Genomic DNA, 22,910 nt, shown 5'->3' on the forward strand with positions numbered 1-22,910 from the left:
AGCAATTACGGCTGATCACCGTAATTGCACCGCATGGTAGGTGCACCTTCCGTCATATTAAGTGATACAAAATACGAGGTGTGATCAAAAAGTAAGGTGAATTTTTATTTTTCTCAAAAAATATTTATTTATTCATCAATTTTTATTTTATCTCCTTCAAAGTAATCCCCCTCCGATATAATGCACTTGTGCCAACGCTTTTTCCAATCCTCAAAGCATTTCAAAAAATCATTTTTTGTGATCTTGTTTAGTTCATCCTTCGATGCCGTCTTTATCTCCTCAATCGTGGCAAAACGCCGTCCTTTCATGGGCCTCTTCAGTTTTAGGAACAAGAAAAAGTCACAGGGGGTGTTGTTTTTAGCCAAAAATTCGCGCACAAACAACGATGTGTGAGCAGGGGCGTTATCATGGTGCAAAAGCCAATTTTTATTTTTCCACAAATTCGGACGTTTCTGGCGGATTGCTTCGCGCAAATTGCGCATAACTTGCAGGTAATATTCCTTATTGACTGTTCTACCCTGTGGCAAGAACTCATGATGCACCACGCCCCTGCAGTCAAAGAAAACTGTAAGCAAAACCTTTACATTTGATCGAACTTGGCGTGCTTTTTTTGGTCTTGGTGATCCAGAATGCCTCCACTTGGACGATTGAGTCTTAGTCTCGACGTCATAACCGTATACCCATGTTTCGTCACCTGTTATAACCTTGTTAAGTAAATCTGGTTCATCGTTGACGTCATTCAGTAGCTCTTGGGCGATGCTCATGCGACGTTTCTTTTGGTCGAAATTGAGCAATTTCGGAACAAACTTCGCTGACACACGTCTCATGTCTAAAACACTCGTCAAAATTGATTGGCACGAACCAAATGAGATGCCAATATCATCAGCAATTTCTCTAATGGTAATTCGACGATTTCCCAACACTATTTTCTTCACTTCTTCAACATTCTCATCAGTTGTTGATGTGCTGGGGCGTCCAGAACGAGGTTCGTCGTCGGTGTCTTCTTGGCTTTCTTGGAAGAGTTTATACCACTTGTAAACATTTTTTTGGCTTAAAGTAGACTCACCGTATGCCACTTCAGCATTTCAAGTGTTTTGGAATATTTGATTCCATTTTTCACACAAAATTTAATGCAAACTCTTTGATCCATGTTTTTAGACAGCAGCAAATCGTGGAGCACGCAAAACACTTCTAACCTTGATGCCTCTCACAAACAAACCAAACATACTAGAAAGCTGAAATTTGGAACGTATGTTCTAGACGAGTGTACCGACATAACCAAATAAAAAAGTCGAAGATCGAACGGACGTAGCCCGCTAAATTTCAAAATTCACCTTACTTTTTGATCACACGTCGTATAAATGTTGAAGCTCTATCAAGCATTTGTGCTGTAAAATATTTGTATAAGTACATTTACGAAGATCATGATACAGCAACAGTTATAATCCAAGATTCTGAAAATGGAACTATGGTTACACATAATGAAATCCATCAATTTCTTGATGCACGTTATGTTGGATCGTTGAAGGATGTTGGTGCATACTTAGCAAAACCTTTACAAGATAAAAGCCATTCTATTTTTAAATTATCTGTACATTTACTAAATGAACAAAATATAATTTTTTCCGAATCAGTTAATGAAATTAATGTAAACAGTATGATAAACATAAGCAGTTTGTTATTAGACTACTTTAAATTAAATAGAGATAATGAATTAGCAAGACAGTATTATTATAGTCAAATTCCATCTCACTTTACGCATAAAAAAATTAAAAATAATGATATCATTGTTAAATTTAAATTAAATAGAGATAATGAATTAGCAAGACAGTATTATTATAGTCAAATTCCATCTCACTTTACGCATAAAAAAATTAAAAATAATGATATCATTGTTAAATTTAAATTAAATAGAGATAATGAATTAGCAAGACAGTATTATAGTCAAATTCCATCTCACTTTACACATAAAAAAATTAAAAATAATGATATCATTGTTACAAAATGGCAACCTAGAAAAAAACATTTTAATATAATTGGTAGAATATATTCTGTAAGTCCAGCTCAATTATAATTATTTCATTTAAGATTATTGCTATTGCATGTAAAAGGTGCTGTAAGTTTTGAGCATTTGAAAACAGTTGAACGTTATACATCCATCTTTCATTGCAGCTTGCTTAGCTTTAGGTTTAATTGAAAACGATGATGAATGAAATATAGCAATGAATGAAAGAGAGCATTGGATGATGCCGCAAAGACTCCGTTTCTTATTCGTTAGAATTTTAATACATTGTCAGCCTACTAAACCAGAAGAATTATGGACAACTTTTCAAAATGCATTATCAAAAGACTCTCTGAGAACATGGGAGAAAGATATTGCTTATCAAATGGCATATAAAGATATTAATAGGATATTAAACGACGAAGGTAAAAGTTTAGATGATTTTCCTTCAATGCCACTACTATTTCAAGACGTTGTTCACGTTCGAGAAAATATCTCATTCCAAGAAATAGCTGATAGAGGGAATTGAAAGTATAATAATTTAAATCCTTTACAAAAAGAAATAATTGATTTAGTTAGCAATGCTGTAGAAGAGGAAAATTGTAGAAGACCTACGTGTATTTTTATAGAGGGATCAGGAGGATCAGGGCAAACGTATGTGTATGAAACAATGTACGATTTACTAACATCCAAAAATATAGCAGTATGTACAATGGCTTATACTGGTATTGCTACAACTTTACTCCTTGCGGAAAAACTGTACATAACATTTTACCAGTTACATTGTTTTACATCCAGTTACCATGTCTAATGATTCAACTTCTAATATCAAAGCTCAATCTAAAAAAGCTAAATAGCTAATAATAATCTAATAAAGCTTAGAAAAACGACGGTTTTTATTTGGGATGAAGCGCCAATGGTTCCCAGATGCATTAGATATTGCAAACAAAGTTTTACAAGATGTTATGGAAAACAATTTACCATTTGGAGGAAATATCATGGTTCTAGGTGGAGATTTCAAACAGTTATTACCAATTACAGTGAGAGCAACACGAAACGAAATATTAAATCTTTCTATAAAATATAGTCCATTGTGGAAACATTTCACAAAATATATTTTAACGACTAATATGAGGATACTACCAAGTGAAATTGGATTTTTTAATTTTTCTGTTAAATGTTGAAAATGGTTCACTAAATGATAAAATAGATATTCCTCGTCATTGTATACTTCCCGAAACAGTAAGCATAATAGATGATATTGTTGTCAACTAATTCGAGATAAAAGATTTGATGAAATGAGTAATTGTACAATTTTATCTGCCAGGAATGAAGACGTCGATAATATCAATAGACAAATAACTGATTTATTAGATCAACGTTTATACACTGCTATTGATACTGTCATAAACAATAATAATGGTGATTTCCATGACGTCATTATGCCTGGACATTTTAATTCTTTAAATCCATCATGCTTACCACCTTACAAATTACATTTTAAAAAACTTGTATCGTAATGTTAATAAGAAATATCAGCATTAATGAAGGCCTATGCAATGGTACAAAATTGCAAATAATAGATTTATCAAATCACTTATTAGAATGTAAAATTTTAACAGATGACAAATCGGGACAAGTAGTTTTCTTGAACCGCGTTACTTTACATTGAGATAACGATTATCCGTTTGCTTTTAAAAGAAGTCGTGATTGATTTACGAAAAGATGTTTTTAGTCATAAGCTATTGTACGTAGCATTCTCTTGTGTTAGCTTGTGAGATTCTATAAAAATTTATTTTGGAAAGCAAATGCATTCGAATAAAATAAAAAATTATGTTTACAAAGAATTATTTCAAGATTGATTACATTTGCAAAAATAAATATTTTCAATTATATTGGTGTATAGCCTTAATTGCTTACAATTTGCTCTATACTTAGATAAATAATTAATTAACGAAATATAATTACATTTTTGTAATACAATATAACAATTTATATTGGACACATTAATCTACAGCAATTCCGGTCATTTTCCCGAATACCAATTCCCGAGTGGACATTTTTCCGAATATATTTTTTCCCGAATCCACTTTTCCCGAATCAATTTTCCCGAAGTACTATTTTCTCGAACTACTATTTTCCCGAAACACTTTTTTCCCGAACCCGAATGTTTTACTTTTATTTGAATGTCGAATATCGAATGTTACCGTAGCAACGAAAAATCGATTTGTTGTTGTTGTTGCTGCTGTGTCTCAGCGCGTACTACATGCATTCCGCGTAATAATATTTTTTTTCAGAATTTCGTGTATTATTCAAATTTAAATTCTACGTCATATATTAACTATGGACCGCCCACAAATTGTCAATTAAACGAAATTAATAAAGGATGGATTCATTCACCTTCGCTCTAAAAAACCGACTGCAGATAACCCCAACACGTACTGGGATTGTCAGAGGTAAGTAAATATATAAATATATGTAGAGGTAAGAAAATAATTATAATAATTTTCAATTCATTTTTAAAGAGTGAGAGCCAGGGAGTGCAAAGCTCGAGCCATCACTACGATGAACGGACAGGAGTTGGTGATAATCAAAGGTCATTCCATCTCGCCACATGAATACGCGCCAAATCGTGAAGAGGCAGAAGCAGAAATTCGCAAACAAAGGATGAAAAGGCGCGCAGAAGAGCATCCTGACGAGCCACCTGCGCAAATATTGCGCTCGGTATTAGAGGGAGTGTCAACAGGAGTTCTTAATCAACTTTCCGAACAAAGTAACTTAAAGAAGTCAATTCGACGAGCAAGGCGACGTGATTTACCACCAAATCCCAAATCATTGACGGAGTTGCGTGATATTCCGGAACGATACACAAAAATCGCGACGGACGATAAATTTCTAATATACGACTCTAACGAAGCAGAGGACATTGAGCAGGGACGAGTTCTTGTATTTGCTACGAGGCGCAATCTTGAGCTACTTGCGAAAAGTGACGTGTGGTATCTAGACGGAACATTCAAAGTTAGTTAATTATTAACCAATAAAATGCAATAAAAAATACTTACAACACTTACATTTTACTTACATTTTAGGTATCACCGACTATTTTTACGCAAGTTTTTATAATACTAGGCTCAATAGAAGGGAATCGTAGAAATCCCAATGCGTCCCGAGAAACTGTATCTTTGCCCTTCGTTTACATCCTGCTGTCGTCCAAGGAAACCGTGCAGTACAAAGCAGTATTATCGTCTGTAATTTCCGTTGCTGATGGCTGCTATGGTATTCGAAACTGTAGGCCAAGAAGAATCATGACTGACTTTGAGAAAGCTGGATGTTTTTTTCATTTGAGCCAGTCCTTTTATCGTCATATTCAGTCCGCGGGTTTACAAGAGCAGTATAATGATGCTGACATTAGGAATATAAAATTATATTCGCATATGTTAGTCGCTCTTGCTTTTGTACCAGAAGATGCTGTGTCAACCGTATTTAACCTTATAAAACGGGAAGCACCTGATGAATTGAAACTCGTAATCGACTACTTTGCGGAGTTTTACGTTATTGGTAAACCAAGATGAGGGCGAGCCAGGGCTGTACCACCTCGCTATCCCATCAACGTATGGAACCAGTATGAGGCTACCCTCGCAGGAATGCAGCGCACGAACAATATCAGTGAAGGGTGGTGTAATCACTTTCATCTCATTATGGGAAAAAATCATCCCGATTTGTACTCTGCATTGAAGGAATTCCAAAAAGAGCAAGGAGACACGGAGATATGTATCGTTAAGTTGAGCCTTGGTGGAGTAGTAAAGGCTGCTCCAAAAAGAATGTGGCAAGAAGTACAGCAACGAATCAGAAATATTGTTGAAAAATATGAAGAGTATGACGAACCACTGGAATACCTTGAAGCTATTGCTCACAACGTTGTTTTCGGTTAATTTCGTGTATTTTGTATAAATAAATTTGTTACGTTGCCTATGATATGTTAATAAAAAAAATTATTCGGGAACTTGTCCATTCGGTAAAAGGGGATTCGGGAAAAAGAGTATTTGGGAAAATGTTCATTCGGGAATTGGGATTTGGGAAAATGACCGGGAATCGTCTAGTGAAGCCCAAAATTGATCCAATAGAATCTTTTGGATCAAAATTTATTTTATGACTACACTGAATCACGCTGTCCATAGTATTGTTTGGTTTCAGACTAAATGATATACTTTTTAATGTTAATGCTTCTTTGAGAAAGTTTTCAATACCTTCTATTTCGTAGCTGTCAGTCGGTAAAGTGATCGCTTCTTAACCTACGATATAAAATTTATTATTACCAACGTCAATGTGTGGTATTAAATTAAATGTAAATAACTCAACTAGACCAAGAATGTATTTTTTATTTGGTGTTAATTCGATCGATGGAAAATAATGTGTTTCAAATACGGATGATGTTCCCGAGAGACTCAATGTCAATGTATTCTCCATGAAAGATTCCTATTAACAGACAGTTATTCTTTGAATGAGCGTTTTTTATACTAATCGACTCTTCTATAGTTTGTTTAAAAGAAATTTGAGACAAAGATGGCCGCAATTGTATATATTAAAATTTTGATATCTAATGTGATTATACTTGATTCTGTTGATTTCCGGTATTTTGATAATTTTTTACTCGAGAATGGCGGCTCTGACCGAGAAAGAGAATGAAAGAATTTTGATTCCAAATTTCACGTAGAATACGATTGTATTTTTTATTTTTCCTGAATTGCTATTTTTGAGTTTGCAGTCCGTCATCTTGGATCCGCCATTTTAAATTTTGATAAGATAATAATGAATTTTGATAAGATAATAATGGTGCTGAGAGTTCATAAAACTATTGAATAAAGAGGATTGAAGACTATACATTGTCTATAAAACTGTGTAAGTACGTTATTTTATCTGACTCATCACGGCCACCATCTTGAAAATCAATTTTCTGAGCTAATTTTGCTAACATGCATCCAATTTATTGTCATAAGACTCAGAAAAGTCATTTTTCCTGCTAAAACTTTGATTATACTTCAAAAGTGCACATTACTGTGATTTTGCAATAATTTCATGCATTCGGGTGCCATTTTGGATTGGTTAACAATAAAAATCAAAGTTTGTCAAAGTATATTTTTGAAGTACAACTTTTGGGTCCCGCATCCTAATGGGTTAGAATATTCTTGAGAGCCGATAACAGTTAAAAGATTCATTAAAAAAAATCGAAAATCTCCATTTTTTTTGTTTATTGTTAAAAATAAATAATTTGTGCTCATTTATTGATAAATCTGATGCCATTCAAAAGATGAAACTTTTATACCCAATATTTTTTTCACACGGGTTATAATTAAAAGGCACGAGCTTGAAGTTGATGTTAAAGTTTTGGCCATTTGCACGTTAAAGGGTTAAGAATTCAAGGTAAAAAGTAGGGGTTACTATTTAAAAAAACCAAGTTGACCTTGAGATGCCCTTGATAATCATTTCCAAGGTCAAATTAAAGGTCACCGCTGAAATCCTTGACTGATTTACTGAAATTTTTTGTATGTTTCATATTTTCTGAAAATGCGTTTTTGAAAAACTAGAAGGGGTGGACGAGTGGTCTGGGACACCCTGTATAAACATCTTCGATTTCATATACAAAGCTGTCTGTTTCGATGTATAATAATTTACATTTACTAGAAGTTTATATGTGCGCTGCGCGCGCTGTGGATGATTCCACACGTGATTCACTAGACGCACACTTGTTGAAAACGAAACGTATAGTTCTGACTACGACGAAAAAGTCAACACTTTACGTGTAAAGTATAATATTACTACGGGTTCTTACATATACGATCGCAAAGTACATACTATATACGAATTTTTTCCAGCAGTACCACCTGGATATAAGGTTATAGTGGTACCCTCTTACGTCATTTACTCCCCAGTCGCTGTGAGAAGCATTGATCAATTTCAAATTCCTATAGTTTATCAAGACAGAAACCTAGTTAACTTTCGAGAAATCGTCCCAGTATGAGTTCATATAAAAACCATATAGTAATGGGAATCATTTACAATATTAAGGCTGGTCGAGGGTATATTAAGAGTCAAAAATGTTGATCAGCGATCAGTCGACAGCGAGGTACCACCCTACTCACACGTTAGAACATTCAGTTTCTGAAAAGCCTAAGACTAAAAGTCGTCGAAAATCGTGGAAGAAAATATCGTGCATATTAATGTACTGCCTACAACGACAAAATGGACGAAATTCTAAGCATTCATTCAGGTGTCGCCTTTGATAAGTTTATTGCTCATTACGAAGTTCATGCACATCAGCCTTATCCATAATTACAATTCAACAGTAGCGATGAAATTCGTATAGTAATTTGATATCGGGATTTATGTTTATTACCACCTCATAATATGATTCATATACGAGGGTGATCCGATAAGTACTTAGCCTCACCGCCCGATGGCGCCACTCTCGCAAAAAAAATATTCTATCACGTAATACAACCTTCTCGATTGTTACTGTCAAGATTTCAGCCGGATCGGAGTTGTAGTTTATTTTTGAGAGCGTGTGAAAGCAAGTGTGTCCGTTGATTTTTGAAAAATGGAAAAAGAGCAGTATCGGTCGGTGATTCGATTCTTGTTTTTGGAAGGGAAATCGCGCAGCGAAATCAAAAAGCGCTTGGATGCTGTGTACGGTGACTCTTCTCCTTCGATGGCGACCGTCAAAAATTGGTTTAACGCGTTTCAACGTGGTCGCACGTCGATTTTTGAAGAGCCACGTCCAGGTGGTCCGAAAACGGCTACCACGGAGGATAACGTGACAAAAATTCACGATCTCGTATTGGCAGATTGATGATTAAAGGTGCGCGAGATAGCTAAGATCGTATGCATCTCAAAAGACCTCATGTCCTGCATGAAATTTTGGGCATGAGAAAGCTGTCGGCGCGATGGGTGCCGCGTTAGCTCACTCCAGACAACAAGCGCAACCGTGAGACAACTTCAGAGCAATGTCTGACGCTGTTTAAGCGCAATCCGAAGGAGTTTCTGCGTCGTTTCGTAACAGTCGACGAAACATGGATCCACTGGTATACACCAGAGACCAAGGAACAGTGGAAACAGTGGACTTTACCCGGCGAAAGTGCTCCGAAGAAGGCGAAGACTGCCCCATCGGCCGGAAAGGTCATAGCCACCGTTTTTTGGGATTCACAAGGTGTGATCTACATCGACTACCTGGAGAGGGGCAAAACGGTCACAGGGCTGTACTATGCCGAATTATTGGGTCGATTCGACGTCGAATTGCAGAAAAAACGGCCCCATTTGGCGAAGAAAATAGTGCTCTTCCACCATGACAACGCACCGGCTCACACCTCCGCCGTCGCCATGGCCAAATTGGTCGAATTAGGCTACGAACTGCTGCCCCATCCACCGTATTCTCTAGATTTAGCCCCATGCGACTTCTTTTTGTTTCCAAACAAAAAAAAGTCACTCGCCGGGCAGCAATTTGAGTCGAGTGAGGAGGTAATCGCTGCCACAGAAGCCTACTTTTCAGACCTCGAGGAAACGTATTTTTCAGACGGGCTAAAGAAGTTGGAGCATCGCTGGGCCAAGTGTATCGAACTAAAAGGAGACTATGTTGAAAAATAAAACGCCACTTTTCCAAAATTTTCGTTTTTCTTTTGTAGGCTAAGTACTTATCGGATCACCCTCGTATGTGGTCGATTAGAGCAAGACGATGGAAATACACCAGTAACAAAAACCGTGTTCGTCAATAATGCTCTCTGTCATTTATTTGAAAAAATACGTTACAAAAATAATGCAATTAAGATAGATAAAGCAAAAAACACCTAATAAAAACAACGAAAACTGAAAAATCGTGAACGGCAAAAAACGAAGAGGCAGCCCAGACAACCAAATTCGAAAAAGAAACCGACGAGCCCAATTATCGAATTACTGGCTAATACAAAAAATAAATACGAGCTAGTACAGGATAATAAAGAAAATCAAAGAGAGAACGAAAACACAATAAAAATGATTTAAATACGATAAAAATTAAATCTCCGCCGATTTTCGTCTACAATGTAGAAAATAATCGTCCACTAGAAAATCTACTACACGAAATAGCAAAAGACAACTACACAATAAAGGTAATAGGACAAAACAAAATCAAAATTAAAGCCAACAACTTCGGAAAAATATTTGCCAATTATTACTGCATTGAAAGAAAAAAAAACAGGCTATTTTACATTTACTAGCGCAAAGAAGACAAAGGTTTAAAATTTATATTAAGAAGCATCCACCTGTCAGTTGATACCGATGAATTACAAACAGCCATAGAAAAACATGGACATATAGTAATACGTATTCATAATAGAACGCATCGTATCACTAATCTACCATTGTCGCTTTTCACAGTTGAAATTGAATATGATTATAAAAGCCAGAAAATGTATAAAGTAAACCGCCTATTAAACACGGTAATTCGAGTCTCCGAACGTTAAAAGAGAATTTCCTCAATTTAAAAACTGCCAAGTATATGGGCATACAAAAAAATATTGTTACAAAAGTACTGTGTGTGTGAAATGTGCTGAATAACGCCAAACTAAAAAATGTTCAATTAAACAAAAAATAAAAAAAGTGACATGTGCGAATTGTAAAGGAAATCACACTGCAAACTATAAAAAATGCCCAGTTCGTAAGCAATTACAGCAAAAAGTATTTCCTAGATTAAGAGAAATAATATTAAATCAAAACAGTATTCAAGTTCATCAATATTCGAATTTAACTTTAAATGCCAACGTCAATAGAGTTAGACCAAGCATAACATATGCACAAGTAATATCAAAACAAAACGATTAGAGTGAGATAGAAATATCAAAATAAACAATTATTCAAGCAGAGCTGAGTAGACATACTAACGAAGTAAACACAAATAAGCTCGAATATATGATAGAGCAGCTGATGCAAAGAATGGATACTATATTAAATCTTTCAACTAGATTAGTAAACAAAATGACATAATGAGCAGTCTAAAACTTGCTATCTGGAACGTAAACAGTCTTATGCAGAGGCACATTGAATTAAAAGCATTTTCAATTTATGAAAATATAGATATTATGTTGATATCAGAAAAACATTTTACAAATAAAAACTATCTCAATATACCAAACTACATTGTACATAAAATCAATTACCCGCTTAATAAAGCACATGGAGGTACTGCGATTATAATCAAAACAAAAATAAACCATTATATTCACATTTACACTAGTGAAATCTACTTACAAGCAACCAGTGTAATCGTCAAGGATAAAGACGGATCAATAACAATATCACTTGCTGACTGTCCTCCAAACAAAACAATTACAAAAGAAAATTGGACGGACTCTTTTAACACATTAGGAAATCGCATTATAACAGAAGGCGATTAGAATGCCAAGCATCTATGGTGGGAATCAAGATCACCAACTCTGATATACAGAGGCAAAGTACTATACGATATATTACAAACAAACAACTATATTCCAATATCCACTGGAGAATTAACATACTGGCCAACAGACTTAAACAAGCTTCCGGATTTAATTGACTTTGCAATAGTAAAAGGAATACATAAAAATTATTGTGAAGTGTCATCATGTTTAGACTTAACTTCAAATCACTCACCGATATTAATTACTCAAACTTCTCAAATAACAAATAACCATCTTCAAATATGGTTAACCTACTAGAGAATAACAGTAAATGAAAGTAAATCAATACATACAACGTTTACACTTCGAAAAGATACCTGCCCACCTATTAGACTACACGGTGGGAGGGAATGAAAAAAAAGTTTCGCTGCCATACCGACGAAAACTGAATTAGTAGTTTCTTTCAAAATATAATTACATGTTAAAAAAACCTGGAATCAGAATCCTAGCTGATTGTCTACAAGTTATTTCGGTAATGTACTAAGAAAAATTTTTTTTCCAATTAAATAGCAATGGGCTCATGTTTTTATTTCCAATTATATGTTTTTCTTTTTCTATATTACTTTTAATACTGAATCACTAATGAGCAACGATAATGTATTAGTAATACATATTTATGGGAGTATAATGGTAAAAACATGTTCAAGTTTAAAATATTTATATTATTACATAACAAAAAATATATTTACACAATGAATGCATTCATTGGTGGCTCTGTTTATTAAATGCAAAATTCTCTCTATAAAATCAATCAAAAATTAAGCGGCTACTTTTCTAAATCAAAACAAAAAGTAAATACATAGAATTTAGAGCGTTTGCACAATATACATAATCAAAACAAACGTACTGGAATAATTTGAGTGTTGATATGTGAAAATTTCTCGCAAAGCCAGTCTGTGAATCAGTATACGTTATGTTTTCTTCTTGGCAGTTTGTCTTTCGTTTTTCATGTAAAAGCATTGTCAGTTACAATACCAATTATGTATCACCATACCAAATGCTACTTGTACTCACGATGAAAACCGAAAGAAAGTGTGTGCGTGCTGCGGTAGAAAAATAGTAGTAGGCAAAAAGAAATTAGAACATTATAGTATTTCTATCGGGAGTGAAAAACTAATCAAAAACTATGTTTACGCAAATTTCGATTTATCAGATCAGAAATTCCCATCAAGTGTTTGCGTAACGTGCCGTAAAATACTAGCAGAACATGATAATGGCGACTCTTCACGACCGCTACCGGTGATTTTAAATTACAAAGATATACTGCTACCTAAATTAATAAGAACAAAAGGTGATTCGATACAAGACATAAAATGTGAGTGTTATATTTGCCAGACAGCAACATACAGAGGGCATGTAAAACTTAAAGTTGGTGAAAAACGTTCTATAATGAAAAAAATAGACAAATCAAATGGGCTGTATGGAGTGAAGTGTACTACAAATATTGAGCAAGCAATCAGCAAGAGTTTATCCAACTATGCAAAAATTGTTTTACGAAAATAGGTAAGGGTAAGGAACATCGCTGTAATATTCATGGAGACATAAGACATAAAAACATTAGTAGCATAGTCCACAGTTTACCTTCACAGCAGCAAGAGCAAATTGCAACTACCATTCTCGCTAAAGTAAACAAACCAAATTCTAATGTAAATTTCATTGAAATGAGTACAGGTGGTCGCAAAAAGAAAGTTTATATTAAAGACGCAAATCAAATTAAAAATGGTGTTTCTTTTTCTCAAGAAAGTTTAGACGAGTTTCAAACTAAAACAAATGTATCTTTAAATCATATGAAAAAATTAACTAGTATGTTAAGGTCGAAATCTGGGAGGCAATCTGTCTCAAGTCGTTACATCAAACATGCATCGGAAAATACAAATCAATTAGATTACCTTTACGACATTGCATTTTTTAATTTTGATGTTTCTGATAATAGTAACAAAGAAAGAAGGCCTGTTATCTGGACAAACGCAGAAAAAATGGTTAAGAAAGTTATGAAGAAACGAGAAATTATTGGTTATCCTTGTTTTAAAGTTATGGCAGATGGAGGTTAAAAATTCTTTAAAATTTGTTTGTCAATTTTTCCTCAAAATGATGATGACGGTGCACCACCCAGTAAAAAAGTAAAACTTGACACTAAAGAGCATTCAAGTTGCAAGTTCAAGTTGACAAGTGTAAAAAAATTGATTATATTGTGCATCGTTCCCGATATAAAAGAAACTTACGAGAACGTGAAAATATTGTTTGATCTGATTAAAAGCAACGACATTTCTTTTAAGTTTGTTGCTGACTTTAAATTGACACTAATTGTAAATGGAATGCAGACTGCTACTGCAACTAGCCCCTGTCCGTTTTGCTTTATACAACTAAATGATCTAAAATGTCGCAAAGAATTAATGGATGATGAATCTGAAAATTTTAAATTGAAAACTTACGGTGACTTAAAACAAGATTATGAACTATTTAAAAACTGTTTAGGAAGTAATAAAAAACTGGCCAAAAAATGTAATAGTACTGTGAATAATCCTTTGTTTGAAGAGAGTGATGAAATTTATGTGTTAGAAAAATGTATTCTTCCAGAGTTACACCTTTTACAAGGTTTTGTTAACCACATATTTTGGAATGGATTGGTGCCTCTTCTAGGAAAAGAAAAAGCTTTGATCTGGCCAATGAAATTAAATCTCATCTCAAAAAATTACCATGGAGATGTCTTTGAGGGTAATGCTTGCCGTAAAATGTTAAAACGATCGGATGAACTTTTTGATCGTGAAATTTGCGGTGATGTTGGTAAACTGAAACTTGTGCCGTTTGTTACATCATTAAAGGCTATGAATAAAATAGTTGAAAGTTGCTTTTCAGTCAAGAGGAGTAATGTCAAGTTTCAAGAAAATTTACGATTACAGATTAGAGAACTGCAAAAATCTTTTTTAGCGACGGAAATATCAGAAACATTGAAAATTCACGTGCTCGCAGCACATCTTGAATAGTGTTTCGCGTTCTTAGATTCTAATAGCGGCCTAGGATTGTGGTCAGAGCAAGCAGGTGAATCGAACCATAGGGAATTTCTCAAGTATTGGAACAAGTATAAAATTAATAATGTGCATAGTACTTTATATATTAATAGATTGAAAAAAGCAGTAGTTGAATTTTCTTCTAGACATTTGTAAATAATTAGAGACCTGCTGATTCATGAGACGTTTTTGTTGTACAAAAATTTGCAATTTATTTTTAATATGTTAATTTTTTGTTGTGATATCATATTCATGAAAAATATGTGTTTCTATTAATATATTTATACTCGTTTGTTATATAAATGCCTTTATTAATAAAATAATTACTTTGAAATTAAAAAAAAAATTTTTTCATTACCACTACATACTTTATTTGTTGCTTATTTGAGATTCAGTATTAAAAGTAATATAGAAAAAGAAAAACATATAATTGGAAATAAAAACATGAGCCCATTGCTATTTAATTGGAAAAAAAAAAATTTTCTTAGTACATTACCGAAATAACTTGTAGACAATCAGCTAAGATTCTGATTCCAGGTTTTTTTAACATGTAATTATATTTTGAAAGAAACTACTAATTCATTTTTCGTCGGCATGGCAGCGAAACTTCTTTTTCATTCCCTCCCACCGTGACTAAACGACAAATACATTCCAAAAAATAACCAAGTAAAATACTTAGGTATTCACCTAGACCGAAAACTTACTTGGAAAGAACATATCTTCACTAAACGCAAGCAATTGAGTCTGAAATGAAGGAGAATGTACTGGCTCATGAGACGAAAATCGGAGCTATCAATCGAAAAGTATTCTATTAAACATCATGTATATTTTTTTGCTAAACTGTAATCAAATTTACTTATAGCCTCAATATGCGAGGCAGGTTGTAAATAAACATGAATATAATTAAAAAAACTTCATTGACTAAACACTTATTAACAATTATTACCCCTCTAATATTTCATACTCGATGTATATAACTTATATAAATGATATGCAATTATTTCAAATATAGTATTAAATCATTTCATTTATTACATAATAATAAAAGGATAAAGGGTAGAGCTACTAATACTCCTCTGCTCACAGTCTAGTAGAGACTATCCCTTCCCCCTCACCTACCTTATTTCAGCCCACTGAAACTTAGTGATACATATTAATCCACATTTAATTTATAAGAGTATATTATATGGGAGAGAGAGATATAACGAGCAGCAGTCGCACTCGTTATAAACTTCCAACGTAGGTATTTAACGTGTACAAATGAGTCAGTCAAATTTTGGAGACTCGGGGTTATTGCTAAGCTAAAATACTTTAATAAATATTTTTCACGATTTCACATACACTCTTATGGAAAAGTACTTTTTTCTTGTGATCAATTACTTATAACAGAATAATTGACAGTTAGATATTACTGAAACATTTTTTTTAAACTTGAAAAATATCTGACATATATTTTTAGTATTTAATATTGTTCGAAAGTTGCTTGTTAATTAAGGAATAAATAAATAAACCTACAAAAATAGTAATATTTAGAGTCTACGTGGTAGACATGGCAACACTGCACTGGCCGTATATGTTTACAGGTTATAAACTTCCCATTTAAAAACTGGCGCACATGCTTGACCAATGGAATGCTCAATTTTGAACGTAATACATCTATTCAAAAAATGGATTTCATGTATAATGGCAAGTAATAATAATATTAAATCAATATGGGTTTCAGTCGAAATGAATGTAAATAATTAGTACAGTTTAATATCATAGTAAGTCGTATACACGCTGACTGGAGGTGTGTGCATATGTCCATGTACACTCACACCAAAACAGATATCGCGGTGTTGCCACATCAGGCATCTCAGAAGTCAAGTGCAAGACAGTTTTTGTTTTGACTACCGTATTACCACTATAACTCTCTTAATAAATTTTCAAATTTTTTGCAACTCAGGGACCCGTAAATGGGGAAAAGGGAATGAAATGGAAATTTCAAGATTTATAAATTCTTGTATCTTATAAATTTGACATAAAAAATTTAGATTAAGATACAAAGTAAATGCTATGAAAAACACATTTTATTTAACAAAAAATTTAATTCAAATTCAGATTTACGAGGGGAACGGAATAATAGAGAATTTAGTACATTATGAAATATTGCATCTTGTCCTCTTCTACTGAATTTCAAATATGCGGCAAGTTTAACTTCAATAGTTTTAACAAAAGTTTTCGTAAGGCAATGTAACGCTAATAAGAGATTGAGTTTAAAAGTACGTGAGTTGAAAGTTTGAATCCATCAAGTGCCGCGGTTGTGATTTTGCGGCATGAATGCAGGAGGCACAACCTGCGCGATACATATAATGCACAATGACTTTCTGTGTTAAAGATTTTCAAATTAGTTATATTTTATAAATGTTTATAATTTACTTTAATGATTTTATACATAAAATCTAAAAAAGTTCTATTTTTTTAAATTTAATTTCCTTTATTGTAATGACGAATCTCTATAAAGGCTGAAAATTTATTTTCTCTAACAATTTTTGACAGATGAAAGTACAAACTTTTATCTTTTTTTACATTGTAAAGTGAGAAGTATGCGGAAAACGGAAACGAATTATCAGAATATTAAATTTGAAAAATGTTCATGAGGTTTTTTCAACAAGGTAAAAAAATACTGTTCACATGCAACAAATAACCATAGCTGACTTTGAAATAAGTGAAATCCCCATTAAAAACAATTTTGACAAAGTAAAAAGTTACATGAAAGTTTCACTAAGTCTCAGTTCTTTTTTAACTGTTTTATTTTCTGCCAGATAAATCTCAAACAAACATTTAAGAAATTTCCAATTTTGAAATCATCAATCTAATTATTTACTTAAAATTATTTGTAAAGTTTGAAAAGTAATGAAATTTATTTAAAAATAACTTATTAAAATAATTATATATAAGTAAAAACAAACTATCTTAACTTCATCATTTATTTATCAAAGAAATTACTTATGAAATCTTTGAAAAATGATTACTTATACCTAAAGTATTAAATATTAGTCAATCACATTTTACCAATGTTACTGATTTCTCTATTTTACAGTGTAACTAGTAGTGGAGTCCTTAACAATCATATTAAATGGATATTTAAAAAATTTGCTTGTGAATTTACTTTGAAATAAAAAAAATTATATCAATTAATTTTTTGTTTTTTGAGACAACTTGCATATAATTGTAAAATTGATTCAAACAAATTAAACGAATAAACACAAAGCTTATTTTTAAGCACTTATGCAATAAAGCTAACAATCAAACTATTACTTGTGTGGAACAAATATCTAAGAATCCATCTTATTTTTTATATCTAACCTAGTCATATCAAAATGAAACTGATCATTTAAAACTTTTAAGGAAATGAAGAACAATATAAATATATGTACTGTTAATTGAAACAGTCAAATCATATCCATTCAAATATTTTTTTAAGCATTAAATATCTTTTGGTTTTTGTATTCTTAGTATCTATTTTATTATTCTATAAATTTTTCTTATTTTTTTTACAATAATAAAATAAAATAATATTTTCAGTACTCTATATTTTTATTTGTTGAAACAAATAGAGAATATTCGTTATGAAAATGCTTTCAAATAAATGGTATAATGATATAATAGCTGTAATATCATTAGATCTATATCTACAATGATAGCAGTTACAAATTCAACTTACTGTTTTAAGTCGTTTGTTTAACCAATAATCAAATACTGCAATAATGAGATCATCATCTTCTTTAAGAAGCATTTTAGCCTCATTTAAAGTAACAACAGTTTGGCCTGAACTTTTTTCTAGGCGATCCATCATTTCTTCAAATTGCAATGGGGTTAAATCCATTTTACGACTTTGAAGCCCAACCCATTTTTCATCTTCTGAATCCATGTCATAATCTGGAATATCTTGCTCCATTGCAAAAGCTGAAAAGATAAATAAAAGATCAATTGTTAAGCAAAAATTTGAAATTGTTTATACATACGTTGCATGTGAATCAACTGTCTAGGTAATTTATAATCCGCTGGATAAATTTTTTCATAAGCTTCTACATCTGTAAGGTGAGTTACTTCTGGGGTAGGAATAATCAAACCAGTACATATTGCCCTTTGAAGATGATGTTCCTATTAAACAATAATATTACAAATATCTTTATCCAAGTACTTGCAATAAAGTGTTAGTTAATTTTAATAGATAAAGAATAATATTGATGTGATATGATAATCACATGCAGATTAATGTGTACAGCTAAAAATTAAAGTTGGCCACAAGTCTGCATAAGAAATATTTTTTTTGAAAAAAAGGTTGTAAATAATGTTGAAATTACTTTTGTAATAAGGTAAATTAAAATATGCCACCTGGTGATATGAATTTAGAATTGAAGCTAGCTAAGATGACGGTTATAAAAATCAAGAAACATAAACTAATTTGTTATTATTTGTTACTCACGCATTCTTCTTCCTTTTGCATCCCACTAGGCATAGGCGCAACAGCTCTACTAATGGCTGAATAGTCTGGTAAATCTGGGAGCTCCTCGGCCATATAAATGGGCATAGGTTTAGAGGCATCGAGGGCCCGTGCTCTGAATGAGAGCTTGCTCATGATGAATAGATAAGTTTGAAGTTAATAATACCGACGGTTCCTTACTATAAGTCGGCTTATTTTGTTGATTGATACTCGACAGATAAAGGACTAGGTTGACACTACGCTCTCTCGGCTACGCCTCAGCCAGCCAGATTGAGCGCTGTAGACTTAGATCAGGACCTCATGATTAGTTGGCGGTTACTTTTTAACTCAATTATTTAATTTACATACCACCTCCACATTTAAACAAATCATTTATAAAGCGAATTCGTAAGACACGAGCTCTACTAAGTAAAGCCATTATATTATGATGGCCGACACGATACTCATACTACACTATACCATAGAAATTATATAGAGGATACTACTGTATAATTTTCTCAACCTTCAAACCATGACTGATTTTTAGTTCTATTCGAGGTGAGCATGCAGAGGGAGGGGATAGAAGAGTCTATCCGAACGCATTAGGCGGCGAAAAAGAGAAGTATTGTCGGCAAATTCTTGTATCTAACGTATTGAATTTTCGAATTAAAATGGGACATTGGAGTTGTTGCGTAAACAAATGTAAGAATAATGATAAAAATAGTACGTGTAAATTTTATAGATTTCCGAAAGTAAAACATAAAATAACGCAAAAATTAAAATGGATTGCAAATGTAAGAAAAGTAAAGTAAGTAACCATAACTTCTAGTACTTAATGAAAATGAATCAGATTTGTTGATAATAACTGACACATCATTTACTTTTACCCTGCAGTCCAGATAATGCAGATGGATCACCTTGGTATTCTAAATCTTATGAATATATATGAGTGAGCATTTTATTGGTGAACAAAAGTCTGATAGTGTGTTGAATCCTAATTATATTCCGACAATATTTTCTTCTGACAATAAGGACAAATTAAAAAGAGAGTAAAACAAAATGGCAAGGTATATAATTAATTAATTAATTAATTAAATTAACAATATTTATAATAATTATTTATAACTTCTAGTCATGATTGTTTTACAAAGCGAAGGATTGAATAAAAATCAACAACTCATAAGCACATTAAAACCAATCGACCATAGTCGATACTAGAGTAACAGGTGATATTAAAATAGGAAAAGTTAACAACAAAGTAGTTACAAGTGATAAGGAATGTTGAGTGAATTTTGTTATTGACAATGTTGTAGGACAAATTTTACTTCTAATACTCATTGTAAATAGCGATGGTTTCCGCGATGTTAAATAGAGATCCAAATAGAGATTCAGGAATTTACTATTGTAAAAATACCTAATCAGATACAGTTCAAAAATAAAAAGTGCGGTACCATACTTAACTTTTGTAGATCAAGCAGCTGGGCCCAATGTCGAGCATGCGAAAAATAGAACATTTTTCTGGCTTTATAAGTCTGTCAAAACTGAGGAGCAACTTTTAGATTTAACTGGTGTAAATTTTAGTAATTTTCAACTTTTATTGACTAGATTGAAGAAATACAGTACATATTCAATTATCAAAGTTTCACTTGAAAACCAATTATTATTTTTAATGTAAAGTAATATTTTATAAACAAATAATAATGAAAATGAATATTTTTAATAAAACTTCGCTTGATTTTTGCTACAATTAGTGTATTGTTTTCTGTACACATAACATCTACTTCAAGAATTTTTTCTCAACATTGGAAATTTTAGCTGATGCTACAAAAAATTTTGTATTTTTGCCAGAAAAGCACGTAGTTCAATTAACTATGCAAGAATGTTTCAACCTAGATTATATAAATACGAGGGTTATTATAGATTGCGCAGAATTAAAAATTGAAATTCCTGTTAATGATGAAAATCAAGTCTACTGTTATTCTAATTATAAAAAAAAGTTTTACAGGTAAATTGTTTTTAGATATAACTCCAGTGGGTTTTATTTGTTTAAAGTCAACATTGGCCGGAGGACGAAAAAGTGACTCACAAATGACAATTGAATCCGGTTTGATAGATTTATTAAAAGATGGACATGTAGTTTTAACTGGCAAAGGGTTTCCAGAGATCAAACGAACAATAAACGAGAAGAGTAAAAAAGTAACATTAGTTTTGCCACCTTTTTTCGCAAACGAGTTTAAATTTTCAAAAGAAGAAATAGAAGAAACACACAAAATTGCAAGGGTTCGTGTATGTATCCACGTAGAAAGAATTATGTAACGACTACGAACGTATCAAATATTACATAAAATTTCTCAATATCTGTTCAGTTCAATTGATTATATTATTTATATATTTTGTGTTTTAGTAAATCTTCAACCACCGATTTTTGCAGAACAAACTACTGAATAGTATTAGTTTCAAAATTTTTATTCACATTTAATTATAATATAACATCATATATAACACTCATATTATATATATAGAATTTATTCAACTTAAATGTTACAATTTTGGTTTTTTACAAAGTATATTTCATTTTTATTGTGTGACGTGCCTTGTTTCTTTTTGCTTGTGTTTTGTGTGATTATGTTGTATATGTGTGTGATTGTGTTTTTGTTTGTGTTAGTGTATTTTGTATTTCCTTCTCATCTTCTTTTCCATTTGCCTTCCCTTTTTCGTCTTCTTCTCACTCTTTCATTCCATCTTCTATCCCATCCTCTCTCTTTCTCTCTCCCTCCTATACTTACCTCCCCTCTTTCTGTATGTCCTCCCATTTATAATCATCCTTCTGTTTTCTACCACGATGTCCATTACTACTCCTGCTTCCTGGCAAGCACTGAGGACCTTCTTTGCTGCCCTTACCATTTCGTCCCTCTCTTTTCTTTCTTCAAAGGACAGCCACTCGTCTAAGCTCATTTTTCCTTCTCTATATATTTCTCTTTCCAAGTCCCATATCTTGTCTCTGTCTTCTCTGCTATTAAACTCTACTTTCAGCCTTTCTCCCAATTCCTTTACGTGATTCACTTTCACTTTATGAACATTTTCAAACCATTCTTCTATTTTTACACCTTCTTCCCATTTTAATCCCTTTTTCACTACCAGTATTCTTTTTTCCACTCGTCCCATTCTTCTCCTGGTGATTCGTCACTCTCACTTTCCATTTTCCTTTTTTTTCTTTTGTATTTCTCTTTTTTTCTCTCTACTTCCTCTTCTGCTCCTTTCTCATCTCTTTCTTTTCTGCTTTCTTTTAGGTTTTCCTCAATTTTTCTTAGTCTTATTTCCTGGTTCCTAGCCTCTTTTTCCAACTCTTTTACCTTATTTTCCACATCCCTTCTTTTTTTTCTTTCTATTTCCATCCATTCTTCCAGGTTTTCTTTTTCTACTCTTCTGTCTCTTTCTATCTTCGTTATTTTCCTTTCAATTTCATCCATTTTCGTTAATCTTTTCTTTTACCTTCTTTACTCTATGAATTTTCTTTTAATTTCTTTCTTATCTAGCCGGTCTTCTCACCTTTCCGTATTAGGGCTTTTACACCTTTTCTGCGATATCCTCCGCTCCCTCTGCTTTCACTCATGCTTACTACAATTCTCTCTTACCAATTTCTTTCTTCTCTCTTTTCACTTTTCTTTTTCTTTCTCTTTTTCTTCTTCTTTTCTTCTTCTTTTCCACTTTAGTTCCATCATCCATGCTATTTTTTCTTTGCTCCCAACTATTATTTCTTCTCACTTTTCTCCTTCTTTTCTTGTCATTTCGCATTTTTCTACTATGTGTTTCCAATCTTCCTCTTCTTTTTGGCACATTCTACATTTCTTATTTTCTTCTTTTTCCCAGTATCTACTCCCTCTTGTCTCGTTCCCTAACCTAAACCTCTCTCTTATTTGTAGGCCTCTTATTTTCCCTTCATTTTGTATTTCTTTTAGTCTACACTT

The 22,910-nt window shown here is 32.7% G+C and overlaps 1 protein-coding gene and 1 long non-coding RNA gene across 3 annotated transcripts in view; one reads left to right on the plus strand and one right to left on the minus strand.

Annotated features, from left to right (window-relative positions):
• LOC131673787 (enhancer of polycomb homolog 1) overlaps positions 1–19,479 on the minus strand; it is a 77,614-nt gene extending 58,135 nt beyond the window's left edge. The window contains exons 1-3 of the mRNA XM_058952067.1: positions 18,946–19,479; positions 18,482–18,620; positions 18,181–18,422 (exon numbers count right to left, since the gene is read on the minus strand). Coding sequence (XP_058808050.1) covers positions 18,181–18,422; positions 18,482–18,620; positions 18,946–19,098 — 534 coding nt within the window. The 5' untranslated portion in view covers positions 19,099–19,479. The remainder of the gene's footprint in view (positions 1–18,180; positions 18,423–18,481; positions 18,621–18,945) is intronic.
• A 60-nt stretch (positions 19,480–19,539) lies between these two features.
• Positions 19,540–21,540, plus strand: LOC131673807 (uncharacterized). 2 transcript variants are annotated; one of them, XR_009302745.1, is made up of 4 exons: positions 19,540–19,750; positions 19,837–20,009; positions 20,075–21,228; positions 21,347–21,539. It is a non-coding gene; the product is annotated as an uncharacterized LOC131673807 (long non-coding RNA). The 2 variants fall into 2 exon arrangements; XR_009302744.1 differs by having other exon boundaries at positions 19,549–19,750; positions 20,075–21,540.
• Positions 21,541–22,910: the final 1,370 nt, after the last annotated feature.

Source organism: Phymastichus coffea, unplaced genomic scaffold (genome assembly GCF_024137745.1).
Source record: "Phymastichus coffea isolate CEN01 unplaced genomic scaffold, Cenicafe_Pcof_1.1 PCOF00014, whole genome shotgun sequence".
Classification (NCBI taxonomy): domain Eukaryota; kingdom Metazoa; phylum Arthropoda; class Insecta; order Hymenoptera; family Eulophidae; genus Phymastichus; species Phymastichus coffea.